This window comes from Lithobates pipiens, unplaced genomic scaffold, assembly GCF_037356315.1.
Source record: "Lithobates pipiens isolate NorthernLeopardFrog02 unplaced genomic scaffold, aLitPip1_a1.2 Scaffold_28, whole genome shotgun sequence".
NCBI lineage: Eukaryota > Metazoa > Chordata > Amphibia > Anura > Ranidae > Lithobates > Lithobates pipiens.
The window spans coordinates 137570246-137590378 of NW_027507789.1; the positions used below are offsets into that span (position 1 = coordinate 137570246).

General features: G+C 42.2%; 1 protein-coding gene across 1 annotated transcript in view; it reads right to left on the bottom strand.

Annotated features, from left to right (window-relative positions):
• Positions 1 to 3912: 3912 nt before the first annotated feature.
• The window catches only part of USH1G (USH1 protein network component sans), a 305716-nt gene continuing 289495 nt past the window's right edge, over positions 3913 to 20133 (bottom strand). The window contains exon 4 of the mRNA XM_077459598.1: positions 3913 to 12212. Within this exon, the coding sequence (XP_077315724.1) occupies positions 12209 to 12212 (4 nt within the window). The 3' untranslated portion in view covers positions 3913 to 12208. The remainder of the gene's footprint in view (positions 12213 to 20133) is intronic.

Genomic DNA, 20133 nt, shown 5'->3' on the forward strand with positions numbered 1-20133 from the left:
TAATGGAACAGGAAACTCAAAAAACCCTCAGTCAGAGAACCAGGGAAAGGTATTATGGGGGGAATAAACCTACCAAATACCTAGCAAGAAAGCTACAAAAGGAAAAATCTAGGAATTTTATAGAAAAGATTCAATCAGGAAAGGGAGAAATGGTTTTCAGAGCAACTGAGATAGCGGAAATATTCAAAAACTATTATGAGAAAGTATACTCAGTAGAGCAGCTGGAGGGACTGGTGGGGGAGGATAAGGAAGCACAAAGAGCAGAGTTTCTGGAAAAGGCCCAGCTAACAAAAAATTACGGAATCAGATAAGGAAAATTTGGATAGACCCATAACAGAGGAGGAATTAAATAAGGCACTTATGGAATCAGCTACGGGGAAAAGCCCAGGCCCGGATGGGTTTACGGTATATTATTATAAAAAATATAAGAAAATATTAATTCCGTACTTATGTAGTTATATGAATGGACTGGGTATGGATTCTGAGATGAGCAAAGACGCCGTTTCTGCCTCTATAACTATAATCCGGAAGGAGGGGAAGGATGAGACGAGGTGCCCTAACTATAGGCCTATATCATTGCTCAACGCCGATACAAAGCTTTTTGCTAAGGTGTTGGCGGGAAGAATGAAGGCCTTGATGGGCACATTGATACACCCAGACCAGGTGGGTTTTATACCAGGACGGGAAGGAAAGGATAATGGGGTGAGAACGGTGCTCCTTCTGTCCCAGGTAAATGGGGGGCGGGCCCCAGCCTACTCTTGTCGATCGATGCCCAGAAGGCTTTCGACAGAGTGGGCTGGGGCTTTATGCTTTAGATGTTGGGAACGATGGGGGTAGGCCCCAAAATGGTTAAGAGGATCAGGACATTATATAGCCATCCGACCGCTAGGGTCAAGGTCAATGGTAGGTTGTCCTTACCTTTCGAGTTGAAAAACGGAACGAGGCAGGGATGCCCTCTATCACCCATTTTGTTTGTGTTGTCCCTGGAACCACTGCTTGCCACAATCCGCAATGATCCACAGATTAGAGGAATCAAAATAGGAAAGGAAGAACATAAATTGGCTGCTTTCGCAGATGATATTTTATTTTACATTAGCAACCCCGGTGTCTCCATGTCCAAATTAATGGAAGTAATAGTACAATATGGCCAACTCTCGAATTTTTTAATTAATCAAGCAAAATCAGAAATTTTGAATTTAAATATTGGTAAATTGGATAAAGAGAAGCTTCAAAAAAAGTTTGAGTTTCCTTGGCGCAAGGAACTGAACTATCTTGGAATAAAATTAGCGACCTCTATAGAGAAAATGTATAAATTAAACTATATTCCCTTATTAGATAAAGTCAAGAAAGAAAGTAAAAGACTAGCTAATAGATCATTAACCTGGATGGGACATATTAGCGCATTGAAGATGTATATTGTGCCAAAAATTTTATATAAATTACAGATGATCCCCTTAGCAGTCCCAAAGTACTATTTTACTAAGATGGAATCCTTATTAATGGGGTTCATCTGGAATAATAATAAACCGAGAGTACCCTTCACTACATTAAAACGAAGTAAGGAAAAAGGGGGATTAGCAGTACCAGACATTCAGAAATACTATAAAGCAATCATACTGTCAAGAGTAGTGGAGTGGGTCAGGGAAAATAATAAGGAGAAAAGATGGATAGATGTAGAGAACACTTTTAGTAAGGCACAGTTGAATAAGATAGTGTGGAATCCACCAAAGTATAGGACACTTGATGTGAATACAAATGTTTTGACACTAAATGCACTCAAGGTTTGGAATGGGGTATACAAGAAATTGAATGGTCAGTATAACTCGCCACTTATTGAGTTAACAGAGAACGAATATTTCCCACCGGGGTTAAAAATTAATAGTGGGAGTTGGTTAAAAAAGGGGAAGGTACAGGTAAAAGATATTATAAAAAACGGGAGGATGAGGTCACTGCATGAGTTAAAACACAAAGGAGAAATAGGAAAAATAGATGAGTGGAGATATCTCCAGTTGGCCCACTTTGTGGGGAGCCTACCGCAGCCACTGAGAACGGAAAGCGAGCTTTCTCCTTTGGAGAGGCTGTGTTTAACTGACAACCCAAAGAGGATTGTCTCTAGGCTGTATGGGCTCCTGACCGAGGGGCAAGGGCTAGAGAGCCCGCCTTATATACAAAAATGGGAAAGGGAACTAGGTTCACAATGTGATAAAGGCACACAGGGAATATTTTTTAAACTTACTCATAGATCGGCAGCGGATAGCTTTACTGCAGAAATGAACTATAAATGTATTTCAAGATGGTACGCTACACCAGATAAAATCCATAAATTCCAGCCGAGCAGGTCAGGGGATTGCTGGCGAGGGTGTAAAGTGGCAGGGACGATGACTCATTTGTGGTGGAGTTGTCCAAAAATTAATACTTATTGGAAAAAGATCTTATTTTATGTAAAATAAATTACTAATATCATAATTCCGGAGGATCCGTGGATTGTTTTATTCCATGGCACCAAAGGAGAAATAAAAAAGTATCAAGAGTCATTAGTCCCGCATCTTTTAAATGCAGCAAAAAGATTGATACCTAAGAACTGGCAAAAAGAGGAAAGCCCACCAATCTGGGAATGGATTGATGCTGTAGAAGAAACCTACCAAATGGTCAGACGTAGGGACAGATATGACGATAAGGACCTGTCGATAGATAACTGGCAGAAGTGGAAAAAGTCAGAGTATAAAGGGATAATGGGAGGCGGTTTGATTTTTGTCTTTTCTTTTGGTTTTTTCTTTTCCCCGCATAGGAAATAAAAGAGGGGGGGGGGGTAAAATAATTTAAAGATGAAGCGAGATAGTTGTTTGGTCCAACTATTGGGGATAGTATGGAATAGTTGGGCTCTTCTTTTTTTATGATTGAATAAAGACTATTGTTTGTAATGCTAATATAAAAAGATGGGCTACAATGATGTGAAGACGAGGAAAACTAAATGAACGCTAAGTTGATTGGAGCCTCGCCGATAAATTCGCTGATGTAGCAAAAAAAAAAAAAAAAGAAAAAGATGGCTGACACATACAGTGAGATTCACTAAAACTGGGGCACTCAGAATCTGGTGCAGCTGTGCGTGGTAGCCAGTCAGTTTCTAACTTTACCTTATTCAATTAAGCTTTGACAATAAAACCTGGAAGCTGATTGGTTTCTATGCAGAGCTGCACCAGACTTTGCACACTTCAGTTTTAGTAAATCTCCCACATATTGTTATGCCGCATACACATGACCGGACTTTCCGGCAGACTAGGTCATCCGATTGTATGTGGGCTAATCCGATAGTTTTTCATTTTTAAAAATCAGACGGACCTAGAAATAGACCATGTTTCAAATCTGTCTGACTGACTCAATTCCTATCGGGAAAACCATTCGTCTGTATGCTGGTCCCACGGACCAAATACGACACAAGGGAAGCTATTGCCTACTGGCTATTGAACTTCCTTTTTTTTAGTCCCATCTTATGTCATCACGTTCAAAACTAAGAGACTTTCGAACTGACTTAGTCCGTTCATGTGTGGGAAAGTCTGTCGGGAAGACCGTCGGACCTAGTCTGCCAGAAAGTCCGGTCGTGTGTACGTGGCATTACAGTTGACATGCTCCAGAGTTACCTGGGGGAGCCATCAAAATTTTGATTTTGGGCCCCATGATTAGTGGTTCCCCCCTGCAGAAAACCCAGAATTATCATCACTGCCCAAATTTATGCCATCCATCCATGGCTCAGGCTCTCACCAGACCAGCAAAACAAGCCATGGGTTAGGGAGGACTAAAACTATGGTAACTAAAAAAAAGTTTATTTCATCATGATTTATGTCAGAACTAACAAGACACATGACCATGTGGAAAAATATAATCATGTTACAGAGAACAATAGACCTGAATACATCACTTTCCAATCAGACATGGTTTATTTACAGAGTATGGCTATGTGAGCAAAATGTAACTCATAGTTATCACATCTGATACTGGAAATACAGAATACAATGTTTGGTGATACTCAGACAATGCCCAACACATATGACTTACATACAGGTAGATGACAGAGTAAACATATAATGTGACACAGTATTTTTAGTATATTCCCTATGAATATCTATTACTCTTCTGAACAATACATTACAAGGCATTTCTGCACAATAAAGTATACGTAATGGTCAAACTTTCTTTTTGTTTTGGAAAGGACAGGAGAGAGTTACTCCCCACTTTCTTTGTCCCAGCTGGGTAGAGTAACTCCTCTATCTATCCTGGTGGCCAATTGCATGGAAAGCATGAACCAATGGAAAGAGCACCAGATCAAATGATAAGAGTCAAAAATAATTTATTGGTTTGCACTAAAAACGTCCAACATGTTTCTGACCCCAAAACATGCTGAATGTTTTTTTTTATAGTGCAAACTAATAGATTGATTTGGACACTATTGGGTCTGGTGCTCCTTCCATAGGTACGCTTTTTTTTTTCTGGTAACGTGCTAGTTACTCACAGGAGGGTAGCCCTGTCTTTTGTCAGCCAGTGAGCTCTCAATATGTTTTTACCTCTCACTACTTTGTATGAACTCACATCAAAGTCTCAGCACCTCTTGAATGCTTTTTTCCATTGTAGTCCATTTTCACTGAAATAGACAGTAACTGGAAATCCAACATTTTAGAACTGTCACCTGGGCCACTGGTAAAGGGAAATTACTTAACCCTTTCATGACTAAGCCTATTTTTGGAATTTGGTGTTTACAAGTTAAAATCCATATTTTTTGCTAGAAAATTACTTGGAACCCCCAAACATTATATATATTTTTTTAGCAGAGACTCTAGAGAATAAAACGGCGATTGTTGCAATATTTTATGTCACACGGTATTTGCGCAGTGGTGTTTTAAACGCAACTTTTTGGGAAAAGGGACACTTTCGTGAATAAAAAAAAACAAAACAGTAAAATTAGCCCAATTTTTTTGTGTAATGTGAAAGATAATGTTACGCCGAGTAAATAGATACCAAACATGTCACACTTTATAATTGCGCGCACTTGTAGATTGACGACAAAGTACGGTACCTAAAAATCTCAATAGGCGACGCTTTAAACATTTTTTACGGTTACCAGGTTAGCGTTATGGAGGAGGTCTAGTACTAGAATTATTGCTCTCGCTCTGACGATCGCGGCGATACCTCACATGTGTGATTTGAACACCGTTTACATACGCGGGCGCGACTTCCGTATGCGTTTTCTTTGCTTCGCGAGCTCGCGGGGACGGCGGGCGCTTTAAAATTTTTTTTTTTTTTTTTTATTTATTTTATTTATTTTAAAATAACTAAATTGTTAAAAAAAAAAAATTGATCACTTTTATTGCTGTCACAAGGAATGTAAACATCCCTTGTGACAGTAATAGGTGGTGACAGGTCCTCTTTATGGAGGGATCGGGGGTCTAAAAGACCCCCCACCCCTCCTTTACACTTCAATGTATTCAGATCGCCGAAAACGGCGATTCTGAATACCGGATATTTTTTTAAAACCGGCGCCATTGGCAGCCGAGTAAACGGGAAGTGACGTCATGACGTCGCTTCCGTGTTTACGATGAGGAGACTGGAACGAAGCCAATTACGGCTTTGTTCCAGTTCCTCTGCAGCAGCCGGAGGCATCGGACACGGAATCGGTGCTCCCGATCGAACGGGAGCACCGGTAGCAGCGGCGAGAGGCGGCGGGAGGGGGGGACGTCCCCTCCCGCTCCTCCAGCATAACAGCCGAGCGGCTTTTACCCGCATCGGTTGTTATACCTGGATAGCCAATCGCCTGCTGAAAAGAACGGTACCGGGATGATGCCTGCAGGTGCGGGCATCATCCCGGTATAACCCCCGGAAGCCGAGTACGCATATCTGCGTACGCTCGGCGGGAAAGGGTTAAACACCTGTCTAAGATATTGACCCCCCAATTATTCCTTTAATTTCCTGTTCTTTCTCCAAGACAGGAAGTACAGAGGAGCCTCCCCAGTGGGACATAGACAGCAAAGCATAGCCTGATGGGGGTTTTAATCCTCTTCTACTTTATTGAAAACAACAAATGTCTTGGTTCTACATACACTTTAAGACATTGATGTTACATTCTATGGTCATGGGAGTTCTACACATCACCATATGTAAATATATACAAAGAGTATATATACAATACACATCTACCATTTACACAAAGTCATCAGCATATTGACATAGCACCTTAAATACATAGAAAAGGTTGAATGGACGTATGGCCAGGGTAATAATGAATCTCCCTTAAAGTGGATGAGATAAGTGTTAATATGGGGTTTCATGTCACTGTTGTAATGGAGAAGGTCACATATTACCATTATGACAAAACACAAACAACATCCAATGTATTCACAACTTGCATAGGGTTCACACTGCAGTTCACAGGCCATCATAGATAGATGCATAGATCTGTTTAATCCATCACTAGTAGAGGTTACTATCGCCAACCTTTAGAGTGGATTTTATTTTGGTGAAACCACATGGTGGAGGTATTTAAAATAACAAGACAAAAAGTGGAATATAATGGGTGGCACATCATGGGAGTATAGAAATTGAGTCTAGACAGTTATGTGAAGCTCAGGTGTTTTTAATCTTGAATGGCAAAGAAGGGTTACAACTATCAGGTTTCCATGGAGTCTGCATGTTCTCTCTGCTTGTGTGTTTTGTCTTCCATATTCCAAAGACATGCTGATGGTTGATTGGCTTCTTTCTAACTTGGCCCTATTATGTGTGTGTGGCGGTCCAAATATCCAACTGCAACCTGCAATCTCTCAAGTGGCTGATACAGCTTTGGTACGTGTTTCAACATGGAGCCCTATAACAGTGATGGCGGACCTTGGCACCCCAGATGTTTTGGAACTACATTTCCCATTATGCTCATGCACTCTGCAGTGTAGTTGAGCATCATGGGAAATATAGTTCCAAAACATCTGGGGTGCCAAGGTTCACCATCATTGCCCTAGAATAAGTAAGGTTTGAAGTGCACAGAGCAATGCAACGTGGTCATGGTGATAAATGGTGTATTTCAACAGAAAATCCCTACAGTACATAAGAAGAGGGCTGTGAGAGTGCTGAACATAGTAACCCTTATTTCTTCAACTCCCCTTTAGAACATTTACCTCCATCTAATGAGCACTGGGTTATTTTGCTCTACTGGTGCCCTATTGTAGGACAATCCCACGCTCTTGACCTCATGATGTTACTGGTCAAACTTTTCACACATTCAATTGGAGATTGTAATAAGGTTATTTAAGGTTTTTAAAAATCTGAAAGCAGTTGAGCCTTAAAACGTAACTAAGGACCAGTAATAAGATGGTTGAATAAAGTCATAGAAGGTTTCATGTGGAGAAATACAATTAATGAAGAAGGGAACCAGAGAGAGGAGAAGAATAATCCCAGGAAAGGCAAGGAGATAATCAGAAGACATGTAAGTCTTTCCTGATTGCCTGTCAAGGGTCAGATGGAGAGGAGGAACTGTGGGACTTCTGTGGGGTCTGTCTGGAATGGTCAATGGACATAGAAAGTTGTCCCATCCTCCCTCACTCTTTTATAACAGCAAAAAACAAGTTCTGATAGCAGGATGACTGTCATGGCAGATTGGCAGGCTAAGGTGATCTGTGTAAGGGTAGAGTGGTAATAATAGGGGCTCATCTGGTGGTATGGGGTTTCTGCTTTTGGGTGTCAATTATTTTATTGGAGGTCAGCCCATTGGTGAGAATTAAAAATGCAAAATTTTTGGAATTGTCCCCAGGCTTGTACAATGTGGCTGGGGGCAACTGTGGAGCTTATTTAAACCTTTAGCCTATAGGACACCGAAGGAACACCTTCTGGTAACACCTGCCAATAGTATTAAAGAGGGAAACAACCCTAAGTGTCGCACACCAGCAGGACCCAAGACTCACTATAGTAAAAGTAGCCTCAACCTAACTCTGTCCAGGCCACTCAATGCGTTTCCCCCTGCCCATAAGACTTAGTCATGGTGGTCCATGACTAGAGCCTGTGGGAGGGTCGAAACATGTTGGGACAGGGCCTGGACAGAGTCGGTCTAAGGCTACTGCTACTATAGTGACTGTTGGGTCCTGCTGGTGTGTGGCACTCAGGGTTGTTTCCTTCTTGTATACTGTATGCCTTTAAGCCAGGACGGGCTCTCCCCAGCCTGCACCCTTAGCTTAAGTCACTGGACTAGGACACACAGAAACCTCAAGGGGCACACAGGTTTTTTTTTTTCAACCCTTGCCAATAATTGTAATGTTGTATGGCAATTTTGTATGTTTAGTTTTGTTGCTATATTTGGAGTTGGTTGTTTAATAAAGAGCTGCTCAGCCAATTTGATGCAAAGTGTGAGTGTAGTTTTTGGGTCACAAGGGGGAAGGGCAAATTGACAAATACATCAGTCCACACAAATGACATGGGTTTCTTGTTCCAAACAAAGGGAAGTGAGGGGGGAAAGGAAAGATTTTGGAGTTCACAGAGGATGTTACAATGAGGCAGAAAAACAACAAAATGTTACAGGGCCATTAAGTAGTGGATGTATATAGATTATTTTTTGGAGAATAAGATTTTGTTAAGTGTCACTTTAATGCACATTTTTACCAGCAATTTTACAATAAATGCTGAGGCTTTCGTTCGGCTTTAACAGTGATAACTATTATGATAATCAGCAGGGCAGATGGTTGCTACAGGTAATGTAGAGTAGTAGTAGCTCACCAAAACAATCTACAGTAGCAGATCTGACAGCATAAAGAGCAGATTGAAGATTCCTAAACTGAGCTCATCCTTCCATGTGAAATCTTTGGCAATTTCCCTGATGACTGCCACTGGGATTCTAGGTGTGCTAAGTCACTAACATCTCTTGAAGTTCTTCCATTGATGGCACAGAATTTCCACAGAAACAATGGACCAAGACTGTCCTGAATGGGAAGTCCTTCAATCACCTGATGATCACAGTAATTCTGGATCCCAGAAAATGAAGATGTGGTTCCTGTCACAACTGACTGTCTCCAATGTGCCATCAATGAGTATGAAGAGAGCCTACAGGTGAACACCAATGGAGTAAAACCCCAGTGGGGTTATAAGACCTAGTTTAGCAGACACACAACACTGCGATGTTGTGACACGGAAAGCTGTAAACTGCAAGTGCTGGTGTAAGAATTTTACCAATTAGTTACTGAGGATTGTTTATTTTATCGTGCTCAGTGTGTTAAACCAAAGATACTGAGAGTTTAATGCTACTTTTAATGGATTAATTCATAATGTCACAAGACAACCTCAGTTACATTGATACTTATTTGTATTTTCCATATTGAAATGCATTTAATGTATCCATAGACATTTGTCTCCTGCCCCTCCACCTGAGATTTTGGCAGGATGAGATGACTCTAAAGGCCCATACACACGATCAGACTTTTTGACAACAAACATGCAAATTAGCTGTTTTGGAGCAACATCTGACCGTGTGTACGCTCCATCGGACAAACTTTTTCGTTTTTCATCGGACTTTTGTTGGCTGTGCGAACGGTCAAACTTTCTGGAACAAAAGTCAGATGGAGCCAAGTCTGATCGTGTGTACAGAAAACCATAGGACTTTTGTACAAAGTACAAACATGCATGCTCAGAACCAATGCAAAAGATCAGACAACAATACAGAAGTTGACAAAAGGTGGCGGTACAGAGCAGAAAAAGCACGTGATTTGGTGAAAGTTGGCTGAAAAAGTCCTGCCGTGTGTATGCAATACAAGTTCTCGGCCGACGCCCTTTGTACAAAAATCCACAGGAAAGTTTGTATAAAGTCTGATCGTGTGTAAGAGGCTTTAGGTAGGCTGTGATGCTCATAGATCTCTGCAGGAACTTCAAAAGATAAAAGTGTTTTGGTTAGGTGGGAAATGTACCGATGACATCATGTTCTCCTCTGATCTCTGTATAGGTATACAGTAGGTGCCTCTGGTCAGTGCAGCTCAAACTCATTCGACTCATGAAAAGAAGAACTAAAGCCGGCCATACTTGGATCAAAATCTGTCTGGTTCAATAGTGACAGGCTAAATTTTGATCCATCTATGGTCATTCCCATTCATCTAATGACTGACTTCTCACAAACAGAAATGTTGGAAATTGCTGTTCAATCAGCTGCAATGCTGATCAGTGTATTCTGTGGAGAAGTCTTCACTGTCATAATACATTAGCATAGTGGGGAGTATTTTCCCATCCACCGCTTTATGGCCGGTTCACACCAGAAACGTACAGGAATGTAGTGTGTTCTCCCCTGCAATGCTATTTTCATTTGAATGGACTGAAATCACACCAAAAGTACTGTTTACTTTTGAAAAATGTGCTGCACCAAATCGCATGGTACTGAGGGCCATGCGATCTTGTTCCCCCAAAACACACTAAGTGTGCGATCTGTGTTTGGTGTGATGTTAAAAATATATTGGCGCCCACAACAGATCGCAAAGGCAGTGCATTTCCCGCACAGCATTCTGGTGTGAACTGGCCCTTATGCCACGTACACACGGGCGGACTGTATGGCGTACTTAGTTCGTCATACAATCCGACGGACAGTCCGTCGTACTTTCGACTGAACGGACTTGACCACACACGGATGCACAAACAGTCTGTCGAAAACTTGCACGATGATGTGTACAGCACATACGACGGGACTAGAAATAGGAAGTCCAAGACACAGCAAAGCACCCTTCCGCAGTGTAAATCCTTTCTGGGCATGCGCCATTCTTAGTCCGTCGAACTAGCATACTGACGAGCGGATTGTCCGCTGAAACCAAAGTACGACGGACAGAATTTAGAAAAATCCGAAATTCTTAGTACGCCGGACTGCACGCTGAAAAAGTCCGCTGAAGCCCACACACGAGCGGATTGTCCGCTGAAATGTGTTTCGACTGACTAAGTACGCCATACAGTCTGCCCGTGTGTACGCGGCATTAGAGTACCTGAATCATTCTTTACTATCCTTATACACCAATTTCTGATGGATGTGCCTTCCAGTGACACCATATTGGCCATGTCTATAGATGAGGCTGTGTGACAGAGAATGATGGTGAGTGCAGATATAAAAAGACCACAATACAATCATATATAACACAGGAAATTAATACATTATACAGAAATTAGAGGATTTTGTGCAAATCCTATAGGATATATGGAAATCAAATCCATATGTTTGCTTTAAATAATATTTTTACTTATTTCATAATAACTGCTGTGAAAATTCTCTATTTCTCTGGTTGGCAGTTGTTTTTTAGGGCTCTTTCACATAAAGGCAGAGTCCTATACAGTACATGTATATATGTCCTGGAGTGACAGATGTTCTGTACAGCCTGATAAAAATCAATGACAGGCTGACAGACACAGCAGCTGTACAGATCTTCCCACACATACAGATAAGTATACATGGCCTTGGACATAGACTGGCTGGGGGAAGTCATAGTGCCTGAGACAAACTTTGTCTCAAATGGAGTACGGTCAATCAGCTTTTACTTTTATAATTCCTAAGCTGTGAAGAATGGTTGATTGGTTGCTGTGGGCAAAGGTACCAGTTGAGACAGAACTTGTCCCTGTGTGAGATGTGTGAGAAGATCTGGCTGTGGCTACATGTAGCATCTGTCACTCCTAGGTGAATAATTCCTTAAAGCTGACTCTTCATGACCACTATTGGCCTGGGGCAAGGCAAACTCATAAGCAAAGAACTGGCCAGCAGTAGGTTAATTGTCCCCCAGTATGTGAATGTCAGATAGAGACCTTAGATTGTAAGCTCCTTGAGGGCGGCACAATATGTATATACGTAAATACCAGATAATAATAACTGAGAAGCTAGCACAGTGGATAGTGATAAAACAGCCACCCCTACCCCACTATTTAATGCTTTTTGAAGCTGACACCTCTTGTGTTTTCACAGCAGACCTAGAACTGATCCTGGTAATTCTTTGTACAAATAATACAAAAAAGCAAACAGAAGAGTTTCAGGATGGATTTCCTTCCATGTGAAGAGACGATACATCTGGGGAGAGGTAGAGGTTCTTGGCACCTAAGTGACTCATGAGTTGTGAAGAGTTTCGGGTCTCCTCTAGTGGCACATCTTTGGCCCAGGGCAGTCACTGTCTTGGTAAAAGCCCGTTGAGTTTCTGGCACTGTAATTCAGTCCTTGTTCACTCACTTCAAGCCACTATCTGTAATAAAAAGAGGAAAAAGTGTATTTTTATCAGCAGGGATACAAAGCACACTCCACAATATGGTCAGTATCTAGTGATTCTAGTGATAATATACATGGAAGGGCCATCCCATTCACAACTAACACAGGCGTGCACACAGGATGTGCCAGGTATGCCTGGGCACACCCTAATCACCCTGTGCAATGTAGATTCTCCCTGCAGCGGCAGCGGATGCTACTGAGAAAGGGATCGGGGTATCTCTGTTCTCAGTCCCTTTCTCTACTATTTCACCAAAGCCCCTCAATTGGGCTCCTAACAAATCGTAAAAAAATAATAAACCAAAATGATATCATTAAAAAAATAAGAAAATAAAATTGTACAAACAAAATAAAATAATAAAAACAATGTTCACTTAACTGCTTTCTGCCCGGCCTATAGCAGAACGACGGGCAAGCAGGAGCTTCCTGGTTGCTGGTGGACCTCAAATAATGTCCTCCTAGCCGTGCCTTCCACATGCTCTAGCAGCCATGTTGTGGCTCACTTGACAAAGCGGATGACAGATCATTGTACCAAGCCAGCTATAGTATCATGTGGTCGCGGTGACCACTCACATCGATCACATGACAGTTGTACACAATAAATGGCTTTCATAGACATTCATTGTGTACTATTGGGGTAATCTCTGTGATTGACCACAGTGATCACATGGTACAGACAGGGCCAATCACATCACATCTGTACCATGTGATGTCTGTGGCCAATCATGGCTTTCACAATAGTATACCCTGTGAATGAATGGATACCATTCATAAAGAAATTGTTTATAACAGTGGTTACCACTGTTATAAGCAATCATAGTGTAAAAAAAAAGCATGATCACCTCCCCAGAGTAGTACAGTGTCATCATGGTAAGACTGTATGGCTCTGGTCACAATATGTAAAAAAAAAAAAGAGAAAAAAAAATCTTAAAAAAAAGGTATATTTTGTACATACTGTCAATGTCAGTATCCCTGATCACTGCCACACCAGTCATTTGATGATGATGTACTGCTCTGGTGACAGTATGTAAAAATAATTGTGAATATTTAATTTCTTTATATTCCCTAAAATTGTGACAAAAAATTACAACTTCAAAAAAATCACCATGTCTCTTCCTAAATACCTTGGACTGTCTACTTTCCAAAAAGGGGTCATTCAAGGATATTTGTACTCTTCTGTCATTTTAGGGCCTCCACAAATGAGATGGGCAGTCAGTACATCAAGATTGTTCAGTATCAAATATACTATATATATTCCCGCAGACTAAATAATATGCACTGATTTGGGTAATCTTTGACCGAAGAAATGTATCTGGATACATTTTGGCCAAAATTTATGAATAAAAGATTATTTATTTATTTATTTATTAACTTTCTATAACAGAAACTAAGAAAATAGTTTTTTTTTTTTCAAAATGTAAAGTTAAAAAATTAAAAATGCAGTGGTGATTAAATACCACCAAAAGAAAGCGCTATTAGTTTAAAAAATAAAAATAAATTGTATTTGGTTACAGTGTTGCATGACTGAGTAATTGTCATTCAAACTGTGACAACACTGAAAGCTGAAAATTGGCCTGAGCAGAAAGGGGATGAAGAGGTGATTAATGAAAACTTCTTGAACAACATAACAGAGGCATTCATATTCTCTTGCAGTGGTTTCAAGCCCCCTGTCCAGCGAGGCACATTTGTCCTGTCCCTATGCTCCCTTCTAGTGCTATGGAATCCGAAGAGGTATTCCTCAGCCTGGATATACTATTGGCTATATTTCTAGAGAATTTGTCCTAACCAGTCCCATGGACACAACCAGGAGCTGTTCTCTTCCCTCTCCTCTGGCTATTTTACAAACCCAGACAAAACTTTTTATACCTAAAAAGAGGTGCCACCCTGTGGTTTAATGGTTTAAACAGGGAAGTGCTATACCACCCTCATGCCAACTTCTAATTTGCTAAAGAGCTACGTATCAAACCAGTGCTTCAACTTTTCATATTATACTATTTAACTTTGTATCCTTCTTTTTTTTGTATTTTAGTGCCGCTGATCTATTTCTGCCTTGTTGAGACACTTTTTCTATATTGTATATGCACTTAGATCTGGATCCAGTTTCTGACAGTGGACAATGTCTATGTGGTATATGATGGCATAATCACTTTAATCGCCCCATAAGGGCACATGTGTCAAGGGAGCAACACAGAAGCACAACTGGGAGACAGTTGTCACCCCATAAGTGTAAGTGTAACAGGAACTTTCATAGCCAAATGACCAGGTATTATGTTAAAGATCGAATTCCAGGGGAAAAAATAAAACTAATCCTGCTTGTATGCATTAAGATAAAAAGCCTTCTGTGTGCTGCAACTGCCCTCAGCCCCCCTAAGGCTGCATTCACACCTGAGCGTAGCGTGTTCGAGCGTTTTTACCGGCGTTTTGTCGTGCGACAACGAACGTTTTGTCACGCGACAACGAGCGTTTGCATACAGCGTTTTCCAGCGTTTTTTAACTTCGGCGTTTTTTTTCAGCCAATAGGAAAAATATTTTTCATCTGCTTCCTGAGTACTGTACTTAATGTACTTCCGGTTCAACATTGTGCTCGTGTACTTCCTGTTCAGCATTGTGCTCTCTACGCCATATCTACTATAAGATGAGTGACGATGAGATGGCATGTTTTGTGGCAGCATCCGCTGTTGCCACATTTTTTCTGCGTGAACAAGAGAGGAGGAAGAAGAGGGCACGCAGATATTGGATACACCCCGTAATTGCCGATCGGGAAGAGAGAGGGCAATTTTGGGTCATGTACAGTGACCTACGTGCCCATGAAGATAAATTTTTGGACTACACCAGGATGTCCATAAAAAGGTTAGTCAAAATAGTTGAATTCATGATGTTTGACATTGTTCCTGTCTTATATTATAATGTCCACCCATAAACGCCATATTTTTTTTATTTTTTTTCACAGCTTTGATGAGTTACTGGGTTTACTCAGTAGCCGTTTGCAGCGAATGGACACCTATTTTAGGAACAGTATACCCCCTGTGGAACGACTAATTATCACACTGAGGTAATATTGTCATATTTCTATTAAATTTTTTAACCACTTACCACCTCACGCCAATGTACATCGGCAGAATGGCACGGCTGAGCACAAGCACATACCTGTACATTGCTCAGTGCCCAGCCGTGGATTGGGAGTGCCCCGCCAGTGGTGCGTTCCTGACCCGGCCCTGAGCTCTGTGACTGTGGCCGCAGAACCAGCGGACCTGATCGCCGCTGGTGTCCCACAATCGGGTCACAGAGCTGAAGAACGAGGAGAGATCCGAGTAGACAAACCTTTCCCTGTGCTTCCTACTGTGGCTGTCACTGATCGGAAAGCCAATCAGTGACGTCACATGCCAGGCCACGCCCACTAAAAATAAAAAAAACACATAATGTCATACATAAGACCTACACTGCCCCCTAGTGGTTAACACCTTCCTGCCAGTGTCCAAAAATGTGTTAAAAATGTCCGATGTGTCTGCAAAAATGTCGCACTTACAATAAAAATCGCTAATCGCCGTCATTAAAGAAAAAAAAGATAAAAATGCTATAAAACTATCCCCTATAAACCACATAAATTTTGTTTTGGAGCCACGTTGCACGTCCATGCAATTGTAGCGCCGCAGTGCCGAATCACAAAAAGGGTCCTGGTCCTTTGGCTGCAAATTGGTTTGGGGCTTAACTGAGATTAGTTTTTTTACCCCTGCAAAGCAAAAGGCATAATGAACTAGTATGCACCGCATACTAGCTCATTATGAAATACTCACCTTAGAACGAGGCCCCGACATCTAGCCCGATCCACGTCGAGGGAGCTGACATGCTCCCTCTGCGTTTCTTCCGGGTATCGCGGCTCTGGCGCTGTGAGTGGCTGGAGCCGTGATATCGTCACTCCCACGCATGCGTGCGGGAGATTTCATTCCGGCCGGCCAGCCACTGCTGGATTTTCAGGCTGAGAATCCCCTTGTGCGCATGCACCGCTGCAGTCAGCAGCGCATACCGAGGGGAATATCTCCTAAACCATACAGGTTTAGGAGATATTTTTTTTACCTACAGGTAAAACTTATTATAGGCATTCCTGTAGGTAAAAGTCCCAAAAATGAGTATACAACCACTTTAATGATGAACATAATATGAATAATTTTTTATATGCCTAAAATAAACAGCAATCACACATTTTTAAAGCCAAATAAAAACTTTATTTTTTTTATTTAAAATATTACTGAAACATAACTTTTTCTGTTATAACTTTTTCTGTTCGTTTTTGTGCGTTTTGCACATATACAGCTCAACAAAGAAATAGAGCTAACGTAGCTCATGAATCAAAAAATAAATAAAAAAATTTGAGAGGATGGAATGTTTGGGAGGAGTTGTCTCCCTCATTGGGTGTATTCACCACATTCATTGCATGGCCATATTGTGACCAGTTGGAGGTAGAGGGATTCTCATTTTGCTGCCAAATAGAAGGTGGTGGTGGTGGTGTTGGCAGATGAAAGTAATTTGAAGGTGGTGGTGTTGGCAGAGGAAGGTAATGAGAGGATGGTGGTGCTGGCAGATGGGGCGGGGGGTGATTTGCATAGGGACCATAAGGTGGCGGAGGCTCTGAGGACCTATATGTGGGGGTTGGTGGTATAAAAGTCGCTATATAGCGTATAGTACCTGCCAACATGTCTGCCTGGAGTTCTGATGGTACCTTCTCCATCAGACCTTCCAGACATCTTGCAGAAACCTGCACATGAGACCTGTTGCTGCTAATTTTTTCTGACATACTGGTCATAATGTCCAGCATGCGGTTGAAGTCAGGATCAGGAGCCTTCCTTCTTATTGCTCTAGCAGGTACTCGAGCAGAAATGGATGGTAGGGACGTCTCATCTCGCACATGTGTCTCAGATGTAGACCGTGCTGGAGTCGACAATTGGCTCTCCAGATCTCGGCCTCCTTGATCACTTGATGCTTGGCTTGCTTGCTGACTTTGATCACTTGACGCTTGGCTTGCTTGCTGACTTTGATCACCTGATGCTTGGCTTGCTTGCTGACTAGCATCTGTGTCCAAATCCTCATTTGGATTACTGTCCTCCCAGCAGTTTTCAGTCCTGAAAATAGAATTGAATTATTATAACTTTCTCTTTAAATTTTGTTTAATGACATTCGTGCACAGATGATAGCTTACCGCCCCAAAGCCAGCATTGGCCGAAGGAATTTGATTTCTTTTGCATGCAGATAATCTCTCGGAGCACATGCCCCAGATCCACTCCTAAATTCCCTTTGCAGTCTTAGATGTCGAGTGTAGGCATCACGTATACTCTTCCACTTTATTTTGAGCTGTTTAACTGTTAAAAAACACATTAAAATATATATGTTTATTTCTTTGTAGGTACCTAGCAACCGGACAATCTTTAGCGAGCATACATTATGCCTTTCGAGTTGGGAAATCGACAGCAAGCTACATAATTCGGGACACTTGCTCTGCCATTTACGACATACTAAAGGATATTGTATTCAAAAAACCGACAGCGGAAGATTGGGCAAGGATCTCGGATGTTTTCTGGCAACGCTGCAACTTCCCCAACTGTGTTGGAGCCATCGATGGGAAACATATTCGTATCGTAAAGCCCATGGGTAGTGGAAGCCAGTTTTTCAATTATAAGAAATATTTTTCTTTTGTTCTAATGGCAGTGGCTGATGCCAATTATTGCTTCAGCTACATCGACATTGGAGCATATGGTAGCAGCGCTGACTCTGCCATTTTCTCACATTCAACATTTGGACACCTGCTGCGCAACAATGCTCTGGACCTTCCAGAAAACAGGCCACTCCCTGGCACAAATGGCCCTCCCCTACCCAGTGTGTTTGTTGGAGATGAAGCCTTTGATCTGAGTGAGCATCTGCTACGGCCTTACTCGGGGCACAACCTGACGGAACATAGGAGTGTGTTCAATTATAGACTAACTCGAGCACGTCGCGTTGTGGAATGTGCATTTGGCATATTGGCCAACAAATGGCGGGTACTGCACACTCCGATTGGTCTCAACATGCAAAATGCAATTTGTGTGGTCAAAGCTGCATGTGCCTTGCACAATTTTGTACGCCAGCGGGATGGATATGACTTTGAGGACCCAGTCCATGAGAACATGGAAAGGGCTCATTGGACCGGTGTTCGTGGAAGCAGGCAAGGGACACAGGTCAGGGATCAATTTGCCTCCTACTTTATGTCACCAGCAGGACAGGTCCCATGGCAGCTTGAGGCAATCTAATAAACTTTATTTCTTTGTAAATACAACCATAGTATATACTATGCTGTACTGATTTATTATTAAAAATGCTTGGATGTCCCATGTTTTTTTTTTAGAAATATATATTTTTTTTATGCAGTATCCTACCAATATCCACTAGGGGTCAGAGTGTGTCATCATGTATTTAGGACATTATGATAATACTATACTCATACTCCCATGCATAGTCCCCTTTCACACTGTGGCATTGTTCAGGCAGAAGCAGTGAAGGAGCAGTGTATTCACTAGCTAGCGCACCGCTCCAGTGTGAAAGCCCTCCGGCTTTCACAATTGAGAGAAAGGAGCCGGTATAGCACCTGAAAAAGCAACTCCTTTCACTGCACTGTGAAAGCAGGAGTGCTGGAGCGGGGCACTAGCAGGACGGTAAAAAAAGTCCTGATAGCAGCATCTTTGGAGCGGTGAATACCGCTCCTACCCATTGAAATCAATGGGCCAGCGTGGCTATACCACCGGCAAAGCGCCGCTGCTAGCGGCCGCTAGAACGCTGGCAAAGGGCCGTTGCAGCGGTGCTTTGTGTGCGATTGCGACCCTTTGCCAGCGTTCTAGCGGCGGCTAGCGGGGCTGTTTTAACCCCCGCTAGCGGCCGAGAAAGGGTTAATGCAGTGGTGCTTTGCATGCGATTTTAACCCTTTTCCGGCCGCTAGCGGGGGTTAAAACTGCCCTGCTAGCGGACGCTAGAACGCAGGCAAAGGGCCGCAATCGCACACAAAGCACCGCTGCAGCGGCCCTTCGCCAGCGTTCTAGCGTCCGCTAGCAGGGCAGTTTTAACCCCCGCTAGCAGCCGAAAAAGGGTTAATGCAGCGGTGCTTTGCATGCGATTTTAACCTTTTTTCGGCCGCTAGCGGGGGTTAAAACAGCCCCGCTAGCCGCCGCATACCACATACGAAATAACGGAAAAGCGCCAACCCACCAACACCCGCACTGTCCCAGTGTGAAAGAGGCCTTATAATGTACTAATCAATCTATTATGTCCCTATTGCGGTTATGTTTGCAAGGGTTTCTCTTACCTTTCTCATCCTTCACATGGCCAGTTAGGTCTGCCCAGTTTGGAAAAAGTTGGATGGCAATCTGATTCCATGCCCTTCTCTTGCTCGCTCGCAGTTTGTAGCATGGATCTCTCGTATCATATAGACAGGGGTGCTCCTTCACCGTTCTTATGAACCTCTCCTGCTCTAGGAGACATACTGTCTCATCCAGTTCTTCATCCATATTCATGTTCTCCATGTGAGCTAAAAATGGTGATCTGTGCACTTCCTGTGTATTTTTTTATGTCCTTTATGTCATTTCCTTATTTAAATTATGTAAATCATATTTTTTCTTGAGCAGATACAGCGTCAAAACGCCCGTAGAAACGCTCGTTGTCGCGCTAAACGCTCGAATCGAGCGTTTCCATTAGTTTCTATGGGAATGAAAACGCCCAAATCAGCCCGATTTGCGCGACAAAAAAGGGTCCAGAACTTGTTTGAGCTTCAGGCGTAGGGCTTCAGGCGACATGGAGTGGAGATGTGAACGATCTCCATTGAGAATAATGTATTTTTTCCCCTCCAGCGTTTTGTAGCTTCAGGCGTAGGGCTACAAAACGTT